General features: G+C 42.6%; 1 protein-coding gene across 8 annotated transcripts in view; it reads left to right on the forward strand.

The window, feature by feature from the left end:
* The window catches only part of OCA2 (OCA2 melanosomal transmembrane protein), a 279,721-nt gene that overhangs the window by 145,352 nt on the left and 110,334 nt on the right, over positions 1-24,035 (forward strand). For 7 of the 8 annotated variants that reach the window (XM_036859038.1, XM_036859037.1, XM_036859035.1 and 4 more), the window contains 4 exons: positions 5,835-5,967; positions 14,748-14,895; positions 17,282-17,339; positions 19,748-19,856. In XM_036859038.1, the coding sequence (XP_036714933.1) occupies positions 5,835-5,967; positions 14,748-14,895; positions 17,282-17,339; positions 19,748-19,856 (448 nt within the window). Of the gene's footprint in view, positions 1-5,834; positions 5,968-11,714; positions 11,809-14,747; positions 14,896-17,281; positions 17,340-19,747; positions 19,857-24,035 lie in introns of all 8 variants that reach the window. The other variant, XM_036859042.1, reaches the window with a different exon arrangement.

The raw sequence follows: 24,035 nt of genomic DNA on the forward strand, positions 1-24,035 counted from the left end.
GGCTGTTAGTATTTGCCTTATGTATTGAGGTGCTCCTATTTTGGGTGCATAAATATTTACAATTGTTATATCTTCTTACTGGATTGATCACTTGATCATTATATAGTGTCCTTCTTTGTCTCTTGTAATAGTCTTTGTTTTAAAGTCTATTTTGTCTGATTTGAGAATTGCTACTCCAGCTTTCTTTTGATTTCCATTTGCATGGAACATCTTTTTCCATCCCCTCACTTTCAGTCTGTTTGTGTCCCTAGGTCTGAAGTGGGTCTCTTGTAGACAGCATATATATGGGTCTTGTTTTTGTATGCATTCAGCCAGTCTATGTCTTTTGGTTGGAGCATCTAATCATTTACATTTAAGGTAATTATCAATATTTATGTTCCTATTACCATTTTCTTAATTGTTTTGGGTTTGTTATTGTAGGTCTTTTTCTTCTCTTCTGTTTACTGCCTAGGGAAGTTCCTTTGGCATTTGTTGTAAAGCTGGTTTGGTGGTGCTGAATTCTCTTAGCTTTTGCTTGTCTGTTAAGATTTTAATTTCTCCATCAAATCTGAATGAGATTCTGGCTGGATAGAGTAATCTTGGTTGTATATTTTTCCTTTCATCACTTTAAATATGTCCTGCCACTCCCTTCTGGTTTGCAGAATTTCTGCTGAAGGATCAGCTGTTAACCTTATGGGGATTCCCTTGAATATTATTTGTTGTTTTTCCCTTGCTGCTTTTAATATTTTTTCTTTGTATTTAATTTTTGATAGTTTGATTAATATGTGTCTTGGCGTGTTTCTCCTTGGATTTATCCTGTATGGGACTCTCTGTTCTTCCTGGACTTGATTAACTATTTCCTTATCCATATTAGGGAAGTTTTCAACTATAATCTCTTCAAATATTTTCTCAGTCCCTTCCTTTCTCTCTTCTTCTTTCAGGACCCCTATAATTCGAATGTTGGTGCATTTAATATTGTCTCAGAAGTCTCTGAGACTGTCCTCAATTCTTTTCACTCTTTTTTTCTTTACTCTGCTCTGCAGTAGTTATTTCCACTATTTTATCTTCCAGGTCATTTATTCATTCTTCTGCCTCAGTTATTCTGCTATTGATTCCTTCTAGAGAATTTTTAAGTGCATTTATTGTGTTGTTCATGATTGTTTGTTTGCTCTTTAGTTCTTCTAGGTCCTTGTTAAACGTTTCTTTTATTTTCTCCATTCTATTTCCAAGATTTTGGATCATCTTTACTATCATTATTCTGAATTGTTTTTCAGGTCGACTACCTATTTCCTCTTCATTTGTTAGGTCTGGTGGGTTTTTACCTTGCTCCTTCATCTGCTGTGTGTTTCTCTGTCTTCTCATTTTGCTTAACTTACTGTGTTTGGGGTCTCTTTTTTGCAGGCTGCAGGTTCATAGTTCCTGTTGTTTTTGGTATCTGTCCCCAGTGGCTAAGGTTGGTTCAGTGGGTTGTGTAGGCTTCCTGGTGGAGGGACTAGTGCCTGTGTTCTGGTGGATAAAGCTGGATCTTGTCTTTCTGGTGATGTGTTTTGGGGTGTCTGTGACCTTATTATGATTTTAGGCAGCCTCTCTGCTAATGGGTGGGGTTGTGTTCCTGTCTTGCTAGTTTTTTGGCATAGGGTGTCCAGCACTGTAGCTTGCTGGTCATTGAGTGGAGCTGGGTCTTGGCATTGAGATGGAAATCTCTGGGAGATTTTTGCTGTTTGATATTATGTGGAGCTGAGAGATCTCTGGTGGACCAATGTCCTGAACTTGGCTCTCCCACCTCAGAGGCACAGCCCTGACACCTGGTTGGAGCACCAAGAGCCTTTCATCCACACGGCTCAGAATAAAAGGGAGAAAAAAGAAAGAAAAAGATAAAATAAGATAAAATAAAAAAGTTATTAAAATAAAAAACAAAAAATAATTATTAAAAAATTTTTTTTAAGTAATTAAAAAGAAAGAATGAAAGAAGAGAACAACCAAACCAAAAAACAAATCCACCAATGATAACAAGTGCTGAAAACTATACTTAAAAAAACCCAAAAAAACGGACAGACAGAACCCTAGGACAAATGGTAAAAGCAAAGCTATACAAAATCACATGCAGAAGCATATGCATACACACTCACAAAAAGAGAGAAAAAAAAAATATCATTGCTCCCAAAGTCCACCTCCTCAATTTGGGATGATTCGTTGTCTGTTCAGGTATTCCACAGATGCAGGGTACATCAAGTTGATTGTGGAGCTTTAATCCACTGCTCCTGAGGCTGCTGGGGGAAATTTCCCTTTCTCTTCTTTGTTCGCACAGCTCCTGGGGTTCAGCTTTGGATTTGACCCCGCCTTTGCCTGTAGGTCGCCTGAGGGCATCTGTTCTTTGCTCAGACAGGATGGGGTTAAAGGAGCAGCTGATTTGGGGGTCTGGCTCACTCAGGCTGGGGGGTGGGAGGGGTACGGATGCAGGGCGAGCCTGCGGCAGCAGAGGCCGGTGTGACGTTGCAGCAGCCTGTGGCGCACCGAGCGTTCTCCCGGGGAAGTTATCCCTGGATTACGGGACGCTGGCAGTGGTGGGCTGCACAGGCTCCCGGGAGGGGTGGTGTGGATAGTGACCTGTGCTTGCACACAGGCTTCTTGGTGGTGGCAGCAGCAGCCTTAGAATTTCATGCCCGTCTCTGGGGTCTGTGCTGATCGCCGCGGCTTGCGCCCGCCTCTGGAGCTCCTTTAAGCGGCGCTCTTAATCCCCTCTCCTCACGCACCAGGAAACAAAGAGGCAAGAAAAAGTCTCTTGCCTCTTTGGCAGCTCCAGACCTTTTCCTGGACTCCCTCCCGGCTAGCCGTGGTTCACTAACCCTTTCAGGCTGTGTTCACGCCGCCAACCCCAGTCCTCTCCCTGCAATCCGATCGAAGCCCGAGCCTCAGCTCCCAGCCCCCGCCCGCCCCGGCCGGTGAGCAGACAAGCCTCTTGGGCTGGTGAGTGCTGCTCGGCACTGATCCTCTGTGCGGGAATCTCTCCGCTTTGCCCTCCGCACCCCTGTTGCTGTGCTCTCCTCTGTGGCCCCAAAGCTTCCCCCCTCCACCACCCACAGTCTCCACCCACGGAGGGGCTTCCTAGTGTGTGGAAACCTTTCCTCCTTCACAGCTCCCTCCCACTGGTGCAGGTCCCGTCCCTATTCTTTTGTCTCTGTTTTTTCTTTTTTCTTTTTTGCTCTACCCAGGTACGTGGGGGAATTTCTTGCCTTTTGGGAGGTCTGAGGTCTTCTGCCAGCATTCAGTAGGGGTTTTGTAGGAATTGTTGCACATGTAGATGTATTTCTGATGTATTTGTGGGGAGGAAGGTGATCTCCGCGTCTTACTCTTCTGCCTTCTTGAAGCTCCTCCCTCAACCACCTTTTAAACAGCCCTAGAGAAGTCTTTAGGGGAACCATGTACCCTCTGCTTCTGAATGGCATCTCACACATCATTGGAAGGCATTTCCTACTGTGCACTAGGACATTCTTCAGGCCTTTCCCATCAGGCCCCTGTGCCGTGCACCGCTGGGACCTTCCTCGTGGCTTTCCCACCAGGCTGCTCTGCCCTTGGGGCATGCTTCAAAACCAAAACAGTACAAAACAAGGCGGAGAGGGAAGAAACAGAACCAGCACCTTGCAAGAAAGGGCTGCATTTAAGCACTGCACTGATGTAAGTATGATAGTGGGTGGTTTTGTTACTTTGTAGCTTTGTTACAGGTTTTCCCCACTATCCGAAAATAGAGCTTTCCTATGAAACCTTTCGGAAGCCAAAATGGCATAAAGTTAAAAGAGCAATCACCTGTCTTCATAAAAGTGAAAATCCTCCTCAGATTTCTTTCTTAGCGAAAACAGGTGCTAATGTAGGTCTTTTGTAAAAGCAAAGTGGCATAAAGCGAAATCTGAAAAAGTGGGGGATACCTGTATTGTGTCCCAAAGGGACCCAGAATTACTCAGGATGTAAGTACTTCTGCCTTCATGCTCTCCTCCCTCCAAAAAATATTAATTACATTTACATTAATTATGTTATTACATTACTTGTAATATTAATTACATTTACATTACATTCGTGACTGAATTCATATACAGAAAAATACGTTAATATTATATTAATATTATATTTTAAGCCATATTCTTTGACTCAAAAGGTTTTCTGTTTTGTTTCTGTTTTTAGAAGAAACTAAATGATTTTCAGGGGCCCCTAAAAGTGTCTTGGACCTTTTATAAACCAGGTATTTGGGGCATGCATTCTATAGATAAACACAAAGTCCAAGGTAATATCCTTGTTGAAGAACTACCAGAAAAGCGGTGAATTCTTATATGGCAATTAAAAGCATGCCATGAGTCCCACATCTTCGTAGGTCTCCCTGCTGTCTGTATGTGATTAACCTCATATAACCTCATATGTTATTCATATGCTGTTTTCGAGGGCAACCTTTGGATGTGCAGGTAAACTGCAAGAGAATAAGAACTTCAGATCATTGCACACTGGCAAGCCTAAATTTTGACACAACTTACTGATAATGGCTTCTAAGTTGTGTCGTATCTTTAGCAATGTTATAAGTGGTTTCAGATCTTCTCCAGAAATGAGGGGGACAAATAAGTAAATTTTAATAAAGAACAAATAATATAATTGAAATCACTCCTTCCAGCTCAGGCCTTTAGAAGGTGGTCTTCCTGACTGCTGCCTAGGGCATGGTCTCTCAAGGTGGTCACTAATGTCCCCTCGACCTACTCTCCCTATCCCCATGGTCCCTCCTGCCTGGGGGTCACCCCCCAATGCTTTGTCATTGTGCCTCTGACCCCTTTTTGTGGCATCAGTAGTCCATGAACACTACAGAAAAGACCTGGAGTTCTTGCCAGTAAGAAGCTGATTCTCACAGCCTGCTTCGTGGGGACAGCAGCCTCATCTGTCCTGCAAGGAGCTCAGAGGGCATGTATTTGCTGAAGGTTTAAGCACAGTGTAAACAAAAGGACAAAACTGACCAATATTGTTGGTGACTTATTCCCTAACAAATTTACCTAGCAGGGATTTCATCCAACAACAAAGATGTTCTCAGCAGCTGACCGTGGAAAATAGCCCACAGACAGGCAAAGGAAGTGTGAGGGGAAGGAGAGTGCTCCTGCCTAGGACCCTTGAGGCTGGTTGGGACACCCTGGTGGGCTTCAGTCCTGGCCACTGAGTGATCTTGGGAAGACAGTGCTTTCCAGGCATGACAGTGCTCTTTCAAATTGATGGCAGTGACTTAAGTGAAACATTTTTAAAAGCCAATTTACCTTCAAATGGGAGAACATTGCCCCATAGTCTTTTTTTTTTTTTTTTAATTGAAGCATAGTTCATTTACAACGTTGTGTTAGTTTCAGGTGTACAGCAAAGTGATTCAGTTATACTTACATATACATCTATTTTTTTCAGATTCTTTTCCTTTATAGGTTATTACAAATTATTGAGTATAGTTCCCTGTGCTATAACAGTAGGTCCTTGTTTGTTATCTATTTTCTCTATAGTAGTGATAGTTGTATGTTTTGTCCCCCTCAGTCCTGTTTCACCGGATCCTGGGGGACGAGTTAGTCCAGTGATGAAGTAGACACAGCTAAGGTTGGGATTAGATGTGATGACCTGTTTTTGTTTCCTCCCAAGTTTGCTTGTTATTCAGATAATAACTGGTTTTTCAATGTGAAAGAAACAAATCCTGAATGTTTTCAAAATCATGGTGAAGAGTACCTGTTCTGTGGGCTTTGTGCTAGGTTCCACGGCCCTCGAGCTCAGCCCTCCCTGGACCCTGCCATGGGGCTGCACCTGTGCTGCTGGAAGGCCCGTCTGTGGTTTCACTTCTCCTTTCCTGTTTCTAGGGTCTGGACTTCGCTGGGTTCACCGCACACATGTTTGCTGGGATTTGCTTCGTTCTATTGTTCTCCTTTCCACTCCTCAGACTACTTTACTGGAACAAAAAGCTGTATAACAAGGAACCCAGTGAGATTGTTGGTGAGTGGAAGTACCTCCTCATATAGCCTCAGAGTTTACTGCCACAATACTATTTTTTCTGGGGGAAGTTGCCACGAAAAGGTAGGAGGTTAATCACCTGTAGAATATCAGGGAGGCATCAGTCATTGGGATGCTGCACACTAGCATGTCCCTGTCTGCCTCCTGGTACGCAGTGTGCTTTCAGGGGCTTTAAATCCATGAGCTGTGCCTCTTTAGTTTTCTATAGAGTGAAATGTGGGAAGCAATGTCCACTGTATACAGTTTGCATGTCATGACAGCATTAAACCATGTGTATACAATACAAATAGCATAGCATATAGACTGTACTGTTCTAATATGTTGTAGTTTGAAACTAAATGTGATTACAAAAATGGCAACAGGGCTTCCCTGGTGGCGCAGTTGTTGAGAATCTGCCTGCCAATGCAAGGGACACGGGTTCGAGCCCTGGTCCGGGAGGATCCCACATGCCACGGAGCAACTAGGCCTGTGAGCCACAACTACTGAGCCTGCGCATCTGGAGCCTGTGCTCCACAACAAGAGAGGCCGCGATAGTGAGAGGCCCGCGCACTGCGATGAAGAGTGGCCCCCGCTTGCCGCAACTAGAGAAAGCCCTCGCACAGAAACGAAGACCCAACACAGCCATAAATTAAATAAATAAATAAAAATAAATAAATAAACAGGAGCTGTTTAAAAAAAAAAAAGGCAACATAATCCAGCACAGGGGATAAAATACTGTGTCGATCAAGATCATATTGACAAGGCAGTGGCCAGGAGGAATAGGGCTCGTGGCCATCTTATGGTTTTGCATTTTCCTCACTTAAAATTTTTAGTAGATGTTTTATTGACAGCATTACTGGTCAGGATAGATTAGAAGCAATAGACTATTTGGGAAACAGCCAGCCTCTTCTTGGCCAGGCCCAGTGCAAGACACTGTGCAGGTTGCCTTGGTAACAGAGGGGACCACTGCAAATGATTCCATTACTTCTCTGTTTTGAAGAAAATTTTAATCAACGTTTGCTTTTTATTTTAAAATAGATACTTCTTGCAATGAGGTACCTTGATCCACGTTTCTCATTGACCAGTGTATTAATTTGCTAGGGCTGCTACAACAAAGTACCACAGACTGGGTGGCTTAAACAAAAGATGGTTTATTTCCATAGAAGTTAAGTTAATAAGCCACCTATTGTGGCTTATTGCCTCATAGTTCTGGAGGCTGGAATTCCAAAATCATGGATTGATTGGCTGTGAGGAAGGATCTGTTCCAGGCCTGTCTCCTTAGCTTTTAGATGGCTGTATTCATGTTCACATGGCATTCTCCCTGTGTGTGTCTGTGTCCACATTTCTCCATTTGTAAGGACACCAGTCATCTTGGATTTGGGGCCATTCTAATGACCTCACCTTAACTAATTACATCTGCAATGACCCTATTTTCAAATAAGGTCACATTCTGATGTACTGGGGGTTAGGACTTCAACACATCAATTTTGGGCGGACACTATTCAACCCATAGCAACCAGTTAGAGGTGTTCAAAATGTTTTATCATCAACTAGTATATGTAAAGTGGGGTAACTTAATTTTTAGGTTTAGTTTTCTAATGGAAAGGATCATACCAATGGATAGCTAAGGAGACTATAATCAATTACAATGGCTAATCTGTCTCTAGAAGCTTGTGTGGGCACAGCTGCCCCTCTCCCCAACATCCCTCAACTGCCCTGGTGATCAGAATGACTCGGGAATGACTGTTATATATACAGGTTACCAGGGCCACCCCCAGGAAATCTATGCTGTGAATAAGCTCTTCTGGAGAGTCTTATCTTGAGATTAATTTAGATATACTGATTTGGAAGTATAGAAACAAATCTGTGTAATTGACTCCTCCACTCTTCCAGAGTAAGGAGCTGAGGAAAACTTCGAGGGAAGGGGGAGGGTATGGTTGGGACATGGATAATGCTGAAACCCTATGGCAATGCCAAGACAGGCTGTAAATCAGCACACGGTGAGCTGTGCAGAGCCAGAGCAATCACTCTGAGCCACTGTTGGGTATAGGGGTCTCCAATTTTGGGGTGCTTGGTATAACTACAGATTACTAAGCCCCACCCCAGAGATTTGGGTTCAGCAGGTCTTTGGTGTGTCCAGAGCATCTGTCAGATGCTTGGTTATGCTGCAGTAAAAAGTAACCCTGAAATCTCAGTGACTCTTCCTCACTTTGACCTCATGCCCACTGTGGGCTGGCAGTGCCTTCCTGGTCAATAGTTCTCAGAGCCCTGAGCTGCTGGTCATCATACAGAGAGAACCACATGTTCCACTCCTCCACTGAATGACACAGTTCATCCTGACTGTCACCAGGCCTCACCAGTTGCAGGGGCCGGGATGAGTCAGCCTGCCAAGTGATCAGAATGGGAGAGAATTTGACTTATTTGTTGAAAAGCACAAATAATCACCAGAGTCTGCCCCTCTGGTCACCAAATATCACCTCATGCTGCTTCTTCCTAATATTTTATATAGAATTTTTATATCTTTGTACAATAGGGATATTGGTGTGTAGTGTCTTCTCTTGAAATGTCTATTTTTTGCTGTCCTCAAAGGATGAATATAGAAGTATACCCTCTTCAGTTTTTGGGAAGAGATGGTGTAAAATTGCTACTACTTTTTTCCTTAAATGTTTGCCAGGATATTTAAAGGCTTGGACCTCCCTCCCTCCCTCCTTCCCTCCCTTCCTTTCTTTCCTTCCTTCTAGTTTTTAACTACATATTCAATCTTTAATAGATATAGGGCTAGCTATTAAGGTTGTCTATTTCTTCTTGAGTGCTCACTTGTGGTTTATGTCTTTAAAGGAATTTGTCCATCATACCTCAGTTGTTGAAAGAATTATTCTAAAATTGTTCATAATTGTTTTTCTTTATCCTTTTAATGGCTATAGAACTTTTTAAATTGAAGTATAGTTGATTTGCAATATTGTGTTAGTTTTAGGTGTACAACAAAGTGATTCAGTTATATATATATATTTTTTTCAGATTATTTTCTATTAGGTTATTATAAGATATTGAGTATAGTTCCCTGTGTTATACAGTAAATCCTTGTTGCTTATCTGTTTTATGCATCATATTTTGTATACATTAATCCTATACTCCTAATTTATGCCTCCCCTTCCTTTTCCCCTTTGGTAAACATAAGTTTATTTTCTATGTCTGTGAGTCTGTTTCTGTTTTGTATATAGGTTAATTTTTGTTATTTTTTAGATTCCAAGTATAAGTGATATCCTATAATACTTGTCTTTCTTTGTTTGACTTACTTCACTTAGTATGATATTCTCTACGTCCATGTTTCATGTTGCTGCAAATGGCAATATTTCATTCTTTTTATGGATGAATAATATTCCATTGTGTATATACACCACATCTTCCAACCAATCATCTATTGATGGGCACTTGGATTGTTTCCATGTCTTGGTTATTGTAAACAGTGTTGCTGTGAACATTGGAGTGCATGTATCTTTTTGAATTAGAATTTTCATCTTTTCTGGATATGTGCCCAAGCGTGGAATTGCTGGATCATATGGTAACCTTATTTTTGGTTTTTCAAGGAACCTCCATAATGTTCTCCATAGTGGCTGCACCAATTTACATTCCCACCAACAGTGTAGGAGGGTTCCCTTTTCTACACACCCTCTCCAGCATTTATTATTTGTAGACTTTTTAATGATGGCCATTCTGACTGGTGTGATGTGGAACCTCATTGTAGTTTTGATTTGCGTTTCTCTAATAATTGGTGACACTGAGCATCATTTCATGTGCCTGATGGCCATCTGTGTGTCTTCTTTGGAGAAATACCTATTTAGGTCTTCTGCCAATTTTTTGATTGGGTTGTTTGTTTTTTGATATTGGGTTGTATGAGCTGTTTGTATATTTTGGATTAATATCTCTTGTCAGTTGCATCATTTGCAAATATTTTCCCCCATTCTGTAGGTTGTCTTTCATTTTGTTGATAGTTTCCTTTGCTGTGCAAAAACTTTTATGTTTGGTTAGGTCCCATTTGTTTATCTTTGCTTTTATTTCTTTTCCTTGGTAAACTGATTTAAGAAAGTATTGCTATGATTTATGTCCAAGAAGTTTCACCTATGTTCTCTTCTAGGAGTTTATGGTGTCATGTCTTATATTTAGGTCTTTAAACCATTTTGAGTTTATTTTTGTGTATGGTGTGAAGGAGTGTTCTAATTTCATTGATTTACATGAGGCTGTCCAGCTTTCCCAACACCACTTGCTGAAGAGACTGTCTTTTCTCCATTGTATATTCTTGCCTGTTTTGTTGTAGATGAACTGACCATAGGTGTTTGGGCTTATTTCTGGCTCTCTATTCTGTTCCATTGAGCTGTATGTCTGTTTCTGTGCCAATATCATGCTGTTTTGATTACTGTAGCTTTGTAGTATTGTCTGAAGTCTGGGAGGGTTATGTAATGGCCATAGAATTTTTGGTAAAGGAACCTCTCTCATTCCTGATATTGGATTTATGTCTTCACTTTTTTTCTGATTGGTCTGTCTAGAGGTTTATCAATGTTATTGATCTCAACCAGCTTTTGATTATATAGATTTTTTCTACATTTTTTCTCTTTTAATGATTTATACTCTGATATTTATTATTTATTTTCTCCTGCTTACTTTGGGTTTATTTATTTATTCTTCTTTTACTAGTTTCTTTATGCGAAGGTTGAGGTTATTGGTTTTATATATATCTTATTTTCGAGTATAGGTATTTAGTGCTCTAAATTTCCTTCTAAATAGTGGTCTCCCACCAATTTTGATATGTTTTGCTTTATTTCCCTTCAATTCAAATTACTTTCTAATTTCCATTTTGATTTCTTCTTTGATCCTTGGATATTTTAGATGTATTTACCTACACCAAATTTGGGGATTTTTGCAGTTACCAAATTTAATTTCATAGTGGTCAGAGAATATATTTTGTAAAACTTGAATCCTTTTGAATGGATTGAAACCTGTTTTATGGTAGAATGTGGCCTATTCTTATAAATATTCTATTTGCACTAGAAAAGAATATGTATTCTGCTGTTGTTGGTTGGAGTTATGTCAATATGAACAATTAGGTCAAGTTGACTGATAACGTTATTCAGGTCATCCATATTCTTGCTGATTTTCTGTCCACTTGTCTATCAATTATTGAGAGGTGGATATAGAAATCTCTGATTAAGACTGTGGATTTGTCTATTTATCTTTGCAATTCTCTGATTTTTTGCTTTACATATTTCAAAATTTTGTTACTAAGGTACATAAACATTTAGGGTTATTATGTCCTCTTGAAGAATTAACACCTTTATCATTATGAAGTACCCTTCCCTATCCATAGTAATATTATTGCTCTGAAAACTAATTTGATCTTAATGTAACAATTCCAGCTTTCTCTTTACTACTGTTAGTGTGGTATATTTTTATCATCCTTTTACTTTTAACCTTTTTGTGTCTTTATATTTAAAGTGCATTTCTTGCAAATAGCTTATAGTTGGGTCTTGCTTTTTTATCCAATCTAATAATCTGTCTTTTAATTGATATGTTTAGATCATTGAAATTTAACTTGATTAGTGATATGGTTGAATTTAAGTGTATCATCATGTCACATTTTCTAATTGTGATTTTAGTTATAATTATATCACTAACTTCAAGTGATATTATACCACTTAACATAAAGTATAAGAATCTTACAGTAGTATAATTCCATTTCTCAACTCCTGGCCTAGGTGTCTTCCCCTGAGACTCCTGAATTAGAGCCAGGTGACCCTCCTCTAGGCTCCTGGCAGCCACCACCTCCTGTGAGAGAACACATCCCACATGGTAATGTCTTTGCCTGTTTGTAACATGTATACGGCAACCACAAGTAATGCCACAAGAGGGTGGTTGAGAAGCTTGGAAAGATAGGGGCTGGTGGTAATCAGAGAGGTAGAGATGAGACATCTGATGATGTGTCCTGGTCAGGGCTAAAAGCAAGAGCTAAAACTTATACAGTGGGATCAGAGCTCACCATTTGAGGATCTTGAGTCTTCCCTAAAGATCTTTGCAGGTCATGGGGAACAATGGTCTATTTGAAAGAAGGAAGCTATCTATCATCTATCTATCTATCTATCTATCTATCTATCTATCTATCTATCTATCTATCTATCTATCATCTGTTTTCTTAGATGGATCAGCCTAGATAGGTAGAAGATAGATAAATAGGAACATAGATTCCTTGTTTCTATATATCTATCTCACTGTATTTATCTATAGATAGATAAATAGATATATAGACAGTTTCTATAGATGATAGATAGATAGATAGATAGATAGGGCAAACAGTGTTTTATGATTAACCAGGGTTGGGTTGTCAGGAAGTGGCTTCAGTCAAAGGTTACTGAGGAGCAGCAATCAGAATTGGCAAATGTGAGGAGATGAAGCCTGGATAAGGTGGTGACCTGAGTCAGGAACAAGTGGATCCTGCAAGACCCACACCATCATATCCTGAACTGCTCTTGTGGCCTAGTACTGCCTTAGCTCATGTTCATTTATGATGTATCTTATTTCTCTGTCTAGCTTGTTGGAGGCCTGTCTTATATCTTGTCAATTTATTCTTCTCCTTTAACATCTAGCATGGTGTCTGACACCTATTACATGTTCAGTGCAGAAATGTAGAGGAGAATGACATTGATAAGACCAAAATGACATTTCAGGTTCATATACCTGGAAGATTAATGATGTCATATAAGAACTAAGACAGTGAGGGAAGAGAGAGTTCTGTGGGGGAAGATGGAATGTTTATCTGTGAATCTTGTAGCACAAGGTTCAGAGGGCAATATCAAGTAGCTGATTGAGTTCACAGTCTTAGAGCTCAGCAGAGACAGGGTGGGGAAATGGCAGAGGAGGTACAGAGGAAGCCTGGGAGCCAAGGAGTGGATGCTTGGCTAAACTGAGCTCTGGGTGCAAGCAGTGAGCTCCCTTCTCCTGGACAAAATCGCTCTCAACCAAAATTTCCCATGATCGATGATATATTTATTTCATCCACAACTAGAAAAATGAAAGTGCACTACTTGAGCATTAACCCATGGGTTGATCTGAGGAGAGTAGCCCGTCCTGTTTGATTTGATGGGCTAGAAGACAGCTAGGCTCTGGGTGTGCGTGAGGGGCTGAGGGTGACGCTGGAGAAGACACCTGTGGAAAGGAGCCCTGGGGACCTGGAAGGTCGGATTCACAGTTTCTGCTTCTCCAAACACAGAGGTGGGAGGCTCCCATAGGCTGGCCTGGGAGCTGAGCTGAGCAACACTCCTGTGTAGCTCCTCAAAGTTGGTCAGCTGCTTGAGAGAGTGGCAGTCACTAGTATGGCTTGAAAGAATGGCTAAAAGTCTCTGATACTTTAGGGAGGGCTTTGAATGATATCCACTATATAATGAAGTTCAGAGCATTGGACGAAATAATGGCACTGTCTGCACCTTCTCTGAAGCTGCTGCACCACCTTGCCCCCCCATTCCTGTCCCAGTGCGGCATTTGTGTGTGTGTGTGTGTGTGTTCAGCATTTCAGAAGCCTAGTTCATATGTTTTTATCCTCTTCCTCCACCTCCTCCTTTTTATATTATCATAACCTCACAGGTTGTTTAATGAGGTGTGAATTATGGAGGTGTGAATTATGTTTATTGAGGGAATTATGGATCTGTTTCTCTGTAGAGGCTTTCAGATTATACCCAAGTTTCTTCTGTTTTAGCAAGCTACAAAGAATCAATATGTACTGAATGGAAGCACTTTACTTATCTTCATTCTAAAAAGTTTTCATCTTTGAAAGGCTGACCCTTTAGAGAAAACCACGGTGGCATTTTCCTTGTCATTGAACCCAGACTTGTGCACTGCTTCACAGGTCTTTGGAGAATTGCCTTGCCTTGACTCTGCTCTGAGCTATTGTCAACTGCTCTAATCCTGCTTGAAAGTGTGTGTTCTTTTAATTTCATCTTGAATTTTTAAGATAAGTAGTATAGTGCACTGTACATGAGAGGTGACTCATGAAAATACTGTGCTTCCTTATATTCTTTTAGTGGATATTTTGAGAAATTTATGTAGTATCTTTAACAGTAAACTAGAGGTTAAAAGTAAAATTTCATAAGATAGTCTAGTATTTTAGGAGCCAATGAATTGACAATTCATTTTTCTCTTCTCTATCAGAAGGGGTTTAAATTCATTGATGGGTGAAAATTTGCCTCATTCTGTTAATTTCAGAAGTGCATAAATTTGTCTACATTTCTCTCCTTTGTGTCCTTTCGTAGACGCAAGCTCAACTTGGGGGCCTGGTCAGGAGGGAGGGCTCTCCCCATCTCCTACTCTTACCAAATGCCCTACTGGGGAGACCAGGCACCACCTACTACAATTGTATTTATTTCCGATGTGTACTAGATCTGTTTCAAAGATTGGGCAATGTCTGGATTTTGAACTGAGATCTGAACTACTGGCTCCAAGAAGTAATTTCTTGGGAGGGAAAAAGTTTGTTGGGTGCTAGCTTTGATATGCCTATTCAAGAATTTATTCTTCACCCAAAGAGTTGAAATTATCTTTGCATCTACTGTAATTTTTAAAAGTCAGCTTTGTCTTCTGGTTCTCTCCTAATAACATGAAAGCTAAGAAGCCACTGCTTTGGTTTGACCCTTGGAGATCTGCATCACGGGTGTGTGTTTTCTGTTCTTGGAGGGTGCTGAGGGGAGTAGGTGCTGGCGTCTGAGATTGCGGGAGAATGAAGCCTCGGCTTTCCTTTCCTGCAGAACTGAAGCATGAGATCCATGTCTGGCGCCTTACTGCACAGCGCATCAGCCCAGCCAGCCGTGAGGAGACAGCAGTTCGAGGTCTGCTCCTGGGGAAGGTGCTGGCGCTGGAGCGCTTGCTGGCCCGAAGGCTGCACAGCTTCCACAGGTATCAAGCCAGGCCCTGCTCAGATCACTCTTGGTTTACAGCAGTGGTTCTTATCTTTACCAGTTATACTCAATGGTTGGATTGTATCAACAACCTATTTATGACCACCCTAAGACTGTCCAAATGTCATGTGCAAAATGTGAGCTAAAGTGATTGTGAAGAGTACCCCATGGTACTGCGAAAGAGTAACACTAGCTGCATGCTACTAAGTAAGTTTGGGGGGCCATATACTGTGCTAAGCCTGTTTTGGTGCAGTATTTTATTTAACCCTCACTTAGCTCTCTGGAATGTGTGCTGATATTAGCCCCACCTTAAGGATGGGAAAACTGAGGCTCAGAGAATTTGAGCAACTTGCCCAGGGTTATACACCTAGGAAAGAGTGATGCCAGGGATTGAGTTCACACTCAACTACTGCCTGTCACACTTCACACCTAACACATTGCATAATAAAAATAAAAAACAATTAATATAACAAACTAATCTAACAAAATATTCTCCCAGTAGTTGATTTGCCAGGAGCTCGAAGAATACCTAAGTCCTGCTCAATTAATTTCTTGGAGTTTTTTTTTTTTTTTTGGGCCACCTTAAGGCATGTAAGAAATTAGTTCCCTGACTAGGGATTGAACCAGGGCCCCCTGCATTGGAGCGTGAATCTTAACCACTGGACCACCAGAGAAGTCCCTTGAGTTTGTTTTTAATCAAAGCTGAGACCTAACAGTAACAGTGAGGTGCTGAGTTTTTCCTCCCCACTCGGATGAGGTGCTGAGTTCCAACCTGTCTTTACGCTGGAAGTACTGACAGAAAGAGCGAGAGCTTGCTCACTCCTCAGGGTTGTGGAAGCATTCCTGCAGTAGGGTTGAGAACTGGGTGGAGATGAGAAGTCTGTCACGGCAAGGGGAAATGTGAGTCCTTGTGAAGGTAGTGAGAATGATCTTACCTGTTGCAGTTTGCTGAGGCCAGCCCTGTGTTCCCAGAGAGCAGGCAAGCAGACTGAGGACAGGAGCTGGGTGCAGTGCCAGTGCCAACCTCTGAGGGCCGTCTAGTGTGGCTGCAGCCTGGTCTGAGAGTGGGGGGAGAAGGCCACAGGCGAGTATGTAGAGACTCACTCTGTCTAGAGATGCAGCCCAGTGTGAAGCACTGTCTCAGCGTCCTCAGCTCCATCTCATCTCAGGACCTACCTGTATCCTGTGACACTGGAGAAGCAGGACCTGGTGTCCCCAGGCTACTGGAAGGCCCTGAGTTGCAGGCTGGGGACAAAGTGGCCAACTTCAACAACAGGCATGGATCTTAAAAGGAAAAACTTTGTAAATTAAAGGTGCAGGAGTAAATTACCCTGAATGTATTTAATCTACTGGCCTTCAAGTTTCAACGTGTTCCATCTGGTATGGATGTTAAGACACAGTCAGTGTATCTCAGGGTTAAAATGTGAAGAATTCACCAAGTTTCCATCAACTCATCCTGTTTTGATCACAGAAAGGGAAACTGAGGCCCAGAGAGGGCAGTGGCTTTGTAAGGCCACACAGTCACTGGAAGCAGATAGGAATGAGGGTGATCTAAGGCATGTGCTAACTCTTCAGGTCTTGTTTCTACATTTTATTTTAAAAAATTGTCCTTAGAACCATTCACTTGGGTCTGCTGTGATTTCCTTTAGAGTCTGTACTGGCTGTGTGGTCGACCTCCATTGACACTATGACACGTGCGTGCTCATGAAGACTAAATTCTCCACCACACAGCTTCGTTTTCCTAACTGATGAGGGAGGAAATAAAGCAGAAAAGAAAAGATGAGTTGATAGGAAAGGTTAAAAAAGAAAGGCAAGTTGGAACAAATAGAGCTGACTGAAATGGAAATAGAGATGGGCGGGTACCATGACCAGAGGGGGAAGGAAGAAGACATAAGTGCTTCAAAGTAGATTTCCAATTGATAAAAATCACCACTAAAGCAAGTGGCATTTCTTTTACTGTTTTTTCCTTTAATTAAATTATAAATATAACACATCCTCATTTTGAAAAAAAATTCAGAATATTAAGAAGTAAAAAGAGGAAAACCAAGGTGGCTTACTGTCTCATTCCCCTGTTGACATTCTGGCCAGTGTTCTTCTGATGTTTCCTGTGCTATGCTCGCACATGCCTCATTGAACAGTCCGGTCATTTCATGTATTACTTTTCCTTGGGAATCTAGAGTGAGCATCTTTTCCAATTCATGAACCCAGTTCTACCCGGCTCCTTACACCACGAGGCCTGCCCCATTCTGTGGCCGCACCTGGCGTCACACTGTGGACGGCATCCAGTCCAGGGGACCATGCTGTGTGCCACTGCCGAATGCCACCTTGCTGGCCTCATCGCTCCATGCCACCGGGAAAATGATGTCTGCCCTTTTCTCTTTTAGACAGATCTCACAGGAAGATAAAAATTGGGAGACCAATATCCAGGAGCTACAAAGAAAGGTATTGTGGTTTCTTTTCTCAGGGATTTCTTGAAGAACAGAGTAGATTCCTTTTCCTTGCTTCATGTGAAGTTGCAACTGAAAGTCATCTTTCTTTTATTCCTGTAGTTGTACACACGACATAAATTATTTCCAGGAATTAATGGGAAAGATAATTTTCCAGACATGGTAGGCTTATTTTGTCCAGGAATTTAAAAGGTAAACTTTTTATGTTCCCTTTAAGATAGGGCAGCGTTTTCTGTGGTTGGCTGGCTCTCAACTCCCCCTGACCCTGAAAGGCAAGTCTGTGGTTCCCATTGTGCGGGTGAGGAGATGGAGGCCAAGACAAGGGAGGCGTGCTGCTTGAGATGGAACACCTTTTCGGGCAGAGATGGAGTGTATGTCTTCTGTTGTACGGCTCTGACTTTGGGAGGCAAAACTCATTTTGGGCTCTTTTGCTCACTTTCCCACCTTGGTGGAATTTCTCAGCCCACCTGAGGACACATAGTGCCCCTCTCCCAGCTCAAGATCTGCTAGAAGTCATTTATATCTTCATGAAATTTCAAATCTGGGTAGTTTCTTTCCTCGGGAGAGGTTGAATACCCACTCTCTAATTATGATAGGAACATTTTGTCCTTCGCTAAAGGAAATTTAGACATTGGGACCCGGTAGGTAACATATTCTTTGAGTCTGTCTTCCCAGCATCTGTCCCACTCACATGGTCAGGGTTAGGGAAGATGGGTGTGGCTATGACATTTTTCTGGCCCCAGGCCTAAACAGACCCTGCCCACCTTTTCTAGTAGTTCTGTCTGTAAGTTAGGGATGAGACTGTGTACCTCTCTGTGTACCTGGTGGACAAGGACCGGGGAGCTGGGCACTACCCCCGCATTGTTTCTCAGACTTCTCACTTTGATGACCTCAGATAACCAAAGGATAAAATTTGACAGACACCCCAAAATAACAAAGTACAAACTTCGATCATCTTATACCAGCCGAGCGACACTGGAATATTCTTTGAACTCCCTGCTCTCTCCATTTCCAATCCTGGAGTCGGCCATGGTAATACCCAGTTTCTGTGGTTAACCTGGCCCAGGGAGGTGCCATGCCCCTTTCTTCCTGATTCTCCATCACCGACTCATCTAGCAAAATTGGCTTCCTTGGTGGGGCAGGGGAAGGGGAAGATGAGTGGGGGCTGGCCAAGCCTTGGCAGTGGGTGGGGAAGGAAGACAGGAGCTCCCAAGGCAGCCCCCACGGCCTGTGAGCAGGGGACCAGGGGCTGCTGCCAGAGTCACTGTGACACAGAGGGATATGCTTGTGGTTTTTATGGCATCAGCTTTAACTGCGTGACCAGAGAAATCAAGAGAGAAAACCTATCTCTAACTCTACCTATACCTACACCCATACTCATGTCTGTGTCTATGTCCATGTCCATGTCTATACCCCTGTCTATACCCTTATCTATGTCTACATCTATATCTTTATCTACACCCATATCTTACCCATAGCTCTGTCTATATCTACCCATACCTATACCTAGATCTATTATTTATATAGCCTTATCTATATTTACATCTAGACCTGGATATCCTAGGCATAGACTAACAGACAGAGGTGCTGGTGGGACCACACTGAGGAAAGGACATAGTGCAGTTGTTGGTTCACACCGTGGAGTGTGATTCACACAGGGGCCTAGTTAGATGTGTGTGCTTCTTGGGACCTCACTCCCTGCCCCAGTCCCACACAGCACAGCACCCTTTGGGGACCTTGCCCTATCTTGCCCTGTGGCTCAGGCCCAATGGAAGGAGGTCTGCAACTCCAAGGTTAATGAGGGTGCTGCAGAGTACCTCCCCTCACCCCCTGAATGCCTGGGGCAGGATCCCATATGTGTCATCTGGTGACTAGGGGACTGCTAAGTGCATTCAGCAGAAGTCCTGTTATTGCAAGAACATTTTAACCTCAGTACCACATGAGCAGAGATTTGCATAATAGAGGGAAAGTTAAACTAGAAGGCTATGAACGCACAGTACCTGTGGAAATGCATGTGTCTTGAAGGGCCAGGTCCCTGGAGGTTAATGTGTTGGCTCCCCAATGGCTTTATCTTATCTAATGCTGGCAGTGGGGCTGGGAACAGCTTAGCATCTCTGTGTCATATTGAAAATGTATTTAGTCAGGTGTCATATAAAAGGATTGTACTATATTTTAAATTTTTTATGTTTATTTTTCATAGATTTTGATTTCAAGATTTTGAATGTTCTAATCTTGAATCTGTACAGTTTTCCTTGTAACACATGATCTTATCTTTCAAGTTCAAGATGATATATTTTTCATCATAAGGAGAAATTTGTAGTGATTCAAATCACGTAGGATTGTGGACCCATTGCAGAAATCAGATTACACTGAGTAAATGAGTTGTGTTTTCCTCTCTCACAGCACAGGATATCAGACAAGATTCTGCTCGCCAAATGCCTGACAGTGTTGGGATTTGTTATCATCATGTTCTTTCTCAATTCATTTGTCCCTGGTGTTCATCTTGATATTGGTGAGTCTAATTTTTGGGGTAGTCTTGTTGATAGACTTTTCAAGTGACATCATTGTCTGGAAGGGAAAGTTTCAAAGCTTGTTCCCAGATGCTGGTGAGGGCTGAGAGGGATAGTTTTCTGGAGGAGAGGGTGAGGAGAACGGAGAGGGAGAGAGAGAGAGATACATCTCAGTGCCATGGGTCCTCAGCCCCTCCAGGTTTAACATTAGAAGGGATAGAGAACAGGGTGGGTAGCATCATCTCTATCATACTTAATAATCAGATCTTCAAACTGTTACCTGAGAAACACCTCTAGAAGAGATAAGAGGTCATATCAACAAGGCCACAGTCCTGCAATTTGTGCAACCCAACCTGACGATTAGATGAGAGACGTTAGTGAAAGGGCCAGAGAATTACAAGAAGTCTACACTGGTCCTTCTCCTTACCCAATGGTGCATCCATTTTCCCTATGCAAGAGAACTCCATTCCCCCACCTGCCCCCATGGATTTCTCTTCTCTTGCTTTCACAGTCTTATGGCTCTCACTTTGTACTTTCCCAAGGTCTAAGTTGCATGGCCCATCCCCACCTGACACATGGCCATCTTGCAGAAAGAGTTCACCAGATATCTTGTTTACCCTGGCATTCTTCTACTCTCCATCAACATTTTCCATGTTTCTTAGATCTTTCTAGTTGATTTAATAGTTATCTCTATTGGTGTCATTATTTAAAACAAAATAAAACCACTTCCAAAACCCACCTCACATGAAAGTATAGATATAAAGTTAAATTTGAGGAAGTGTCAAGGAGTATTTTCTTTAAACAAAATCTTTACCTATGGTTTTCCTTCAAAAGTGAGCTCTGCTAAGATGTTTTTATAAAAAGTTGACTTACTGCAACATTTGAAGAATATAACTTCTGTAGAAAGCAAAGCTTCTTAACTGTGTAAAATAGACGGATAACATGGGAAGGCTTAGTTATTCGAACCACAGCATTGCTCCTTTAGTTCTTGGCTACCACTAGGAATCTTTATATCTCTAAAGATTAAAGTACAACAAAACTGGTATTTTGTGGGCAGATGGGTTCCATTAGCTAATTCTTTTGGGTGTTCACAGATTATTTTGTCATGGTCCAAGCGCGGGTTGGAAAAGAATTTCCAGACACAAGGCAGAATGTAAGGAAGATAGGGTTTATTAAAGAGAAGGGTCATTGCAAGAACAGCGTGCTGACTTCCCGGTAGTCAGGGAAAGTCGACAATGAGCATGGGTTGCTTGTCTGTTTTTATAGCCAGGGAACCTGTAAGTCATCTGCTGACTGGGCAGAGTACGTATACTTTCAGTGTGCTGAGCGAGAGAAAAACAGGGCAAATGTCTTTCTTTACATGGGATGGGAAAGGGACAGGGCATGGTGCTTGGGAGGGCTCTGGGACATCGCAATGGTCGCATTGTGACAGAGTGATGGGAGTCCTGTAACTCTTTGTTCTGTCAATATTGGCCCTTTGAGTTTATCTTGTTCTTTGTCCTTGGAGCACACCACATTTCCCCCTCTCTTTATTTAAAGGGCCAATTCTTTGGCCCTATTGGATCCCTGCTCATGTCTACCTACCTGCCTAGCGCCTTCTCAGGCGTTCGGGAACCCTTTTTGTAAGGAGAATAGCCAACAATCTCTCTGGCTGCTTCCTGCTGGGTGGGGGCATCGTAAGGACCCTGGGTTCCTGATGCCTGCTCTGTCAAGGTGTATTCACGGAGAAAGATGAGAGTCCAGGGGATGATAAGAAGGCTTGTTCCAATGTAGTCCGTGTGCCAACTGGCTGTTACCCTTGTTGTAGCACCATCTGGAATTGAATCTTTTGAACCTGTTGGGAGATGAACTTAGATAATGTGTTAATAATGCAGGGGCCAAACAACAAAACAAAGGCTATCAGGATTAATGGTCCCAACAAGGGCAATAACCATGTCCATATCTGGATCCCCACAAAGGAGAGGAGGCTAGAAAGCCAGATGGGGCCCTGTCCTGCTCTCTCTTTTAAATCTTCTATTAATTTGATGTTTTTCTTTAGAATCTGAAGGTTTTCTTCAATCTGGCCAGAGGTATTAAGCAACATATCTAATTTAGTAGGGCACAGACAACCCCTGCCTCAGCTGTTATAACATTAAGGACCCTCCTATTTTGTAAAACCACCTCGGCCAGAGAGCCTAGGGCTGACTGCTTTTCCTCAATGGCTGCTACTGTAGCCTTCCAAGATTCCTGGTCCATGATGGTGAGATTGAGAACACTCCTCTCTAAGAGGGGTATGCCTGCAAACCAAAAGAGCCCTCTAAAGACACTATGTATTATTTTGGGCCTATCAAGAATTGGGTTATCGTAAGCATGTCCAGTCAGTGGTTTATTTTTGTCTCTCCCAGACAGGTCTTAAGGCCTCTTTAAGGAAGGACCCAAGGTTGGGAATGCCTCCTGAGGAAGCTAAATCCTTTGTAATGGTCGCCTCTGGGACCACAGCACTAATTGCGCAGGAGCCCCTTCAAAGTGTGGGAAGATCCAGATAGACCCCGTTACTGCACAGAAATGAAAATCCAGTGCCCCTCAAAGATACCCCCGTTGTGGGTCCCCAGAGCCAGGCCCTGACCTTTTGGGAGTTTTCCTCTGGAAATAGACTGGGGTCCCATGGCCTAGGATTAGATTGGGAAGGCCAAAGTCCGAGGAAGTAATCATCTGTACATAAAGGGGAGAATCCAGGCTCTGACTGATTATGAGTGTGACGGGGGGAATTGGCATAACAAATTTCTGAATATTAGCTGAATTATATTATATTTTGGAGGAGAATCTTGCTGGTAGGTTAAACTAAGTGTCCGGTGGTCACACCGATCCCCACATATTTAGTTCCCAGGGCCGAGCTGTTTGTGGGGATATGGTCTTCATTAATATATTTCTTAGTCTCATTTTTCCTTGAATTTCCCCAACACAAAGTGAAATTAGCTTCTTGTACATCATATTTATTTTCCTCTGACCAGGAATTCCACTCCAGGCTAGTCTGATTAAAATTGAGGGTGTAGTTACAAAGAGAGTCATTTAGCCAGCCCAAAACAGGTCTCCATCCATCCAGGTTTTGGAAGCAGAGCTGTGCCTCGTCTGCCCAAGCTTGGGCTAATGCTCATATCCTGTTTTTCTCTTCATGAGTAGAAGTGGTCAGGACTACATGAATGTCTTGACAGGTCAGGTCAGAGGCTATAGTGAAGGCCTGAAATTCCTTAATAAAAGTGATGGGATCCAGACTGAAGGAACCTAACTTGTTTTGAATTTGGGAAATGTCAGACATGGGAAAGGGAACATGGACTCTAATAGTGCCCATGTCTCCATTTACTACTTCCCTTAAGGGAAGCATATTAGAATCTGTTTCCTTGTGTTGGGCAGTCCTCGATCTTGTGTGCGGAGGGGAGGGGGGCTTTCGCCCTGATAAGGGGGTGGCTGTTGGGCAGCTGTGGGTTGAGGTGGGGTGGGTGCTGAAGCAAAGGGGGTTGATGGGGTGGGGGACAGGAAAGGTCGAGTAGAGGATCATCTAGGAGATCTGATGGAGAGGGAGACAGAGGGGGTCAGGGGGATAAGGCAGCAACAGAAAGACACATGTGGCATGAGTCCCTCAGATTGGGATCTAACTAAGGGCCATAAAGGTCTGGACATAAAGAACCTCTGAGTCCTTTCCTTGTTTCCAGCAAAAGAGATCAAGTTGGAGGATCATGTTATAATTTAGTATGCCATTAAGAGGCCATTTTTCTTGGTCCCCCAGTTTATACTGGGGCCAAGCCGTGTTACAAAAGAAAATGAGCCTCTTCTTTTTGTGATTTTCAGGGTCAAATTTTTTTCCAGTTCCTGAGGATACGGCCGAGGGGTGAGTCTGAGAGAGGCCCCCGAGACGTACCAGAACCCATTCTTAGCCTATATGCCATAGAATGGGGATACTGAGAGTCACTGGCTGACAGAAAGGCGTCCTCTTTGTCGCAGTGATCTCTCCATGTGACTAATGCACAAAATAGGCCGACAGTCCCAACAGTCGTGTCTGACCGTGAGAGGTGACCCCTGAGCATGTGACTAAGGCACAAACCATGCGAATGACGCACAAACAGTGCGACTAAGGCACGGTGCAACTCGGGCAATGAAAGAAAGAGAGAGAGAGATTCCCGGGACCCACCGGGTGACTCACCATT

Source organism: Balaenoptera musculus, chromosome 7, assembly GCF_009873245.2.
Source record: "Balaenoptera musculus isolate JJ_BM4_2016_0621 chromosome 7, mBalMus1.pri.v3, whole genome shotgun sequence".
Lineage (NCBI taxonomy): Eukaryota > Metazoa > Chordata > Mammalia > Artiodactyla > Balaenopteridae > Balaenoptera > Balaenoptera musculus.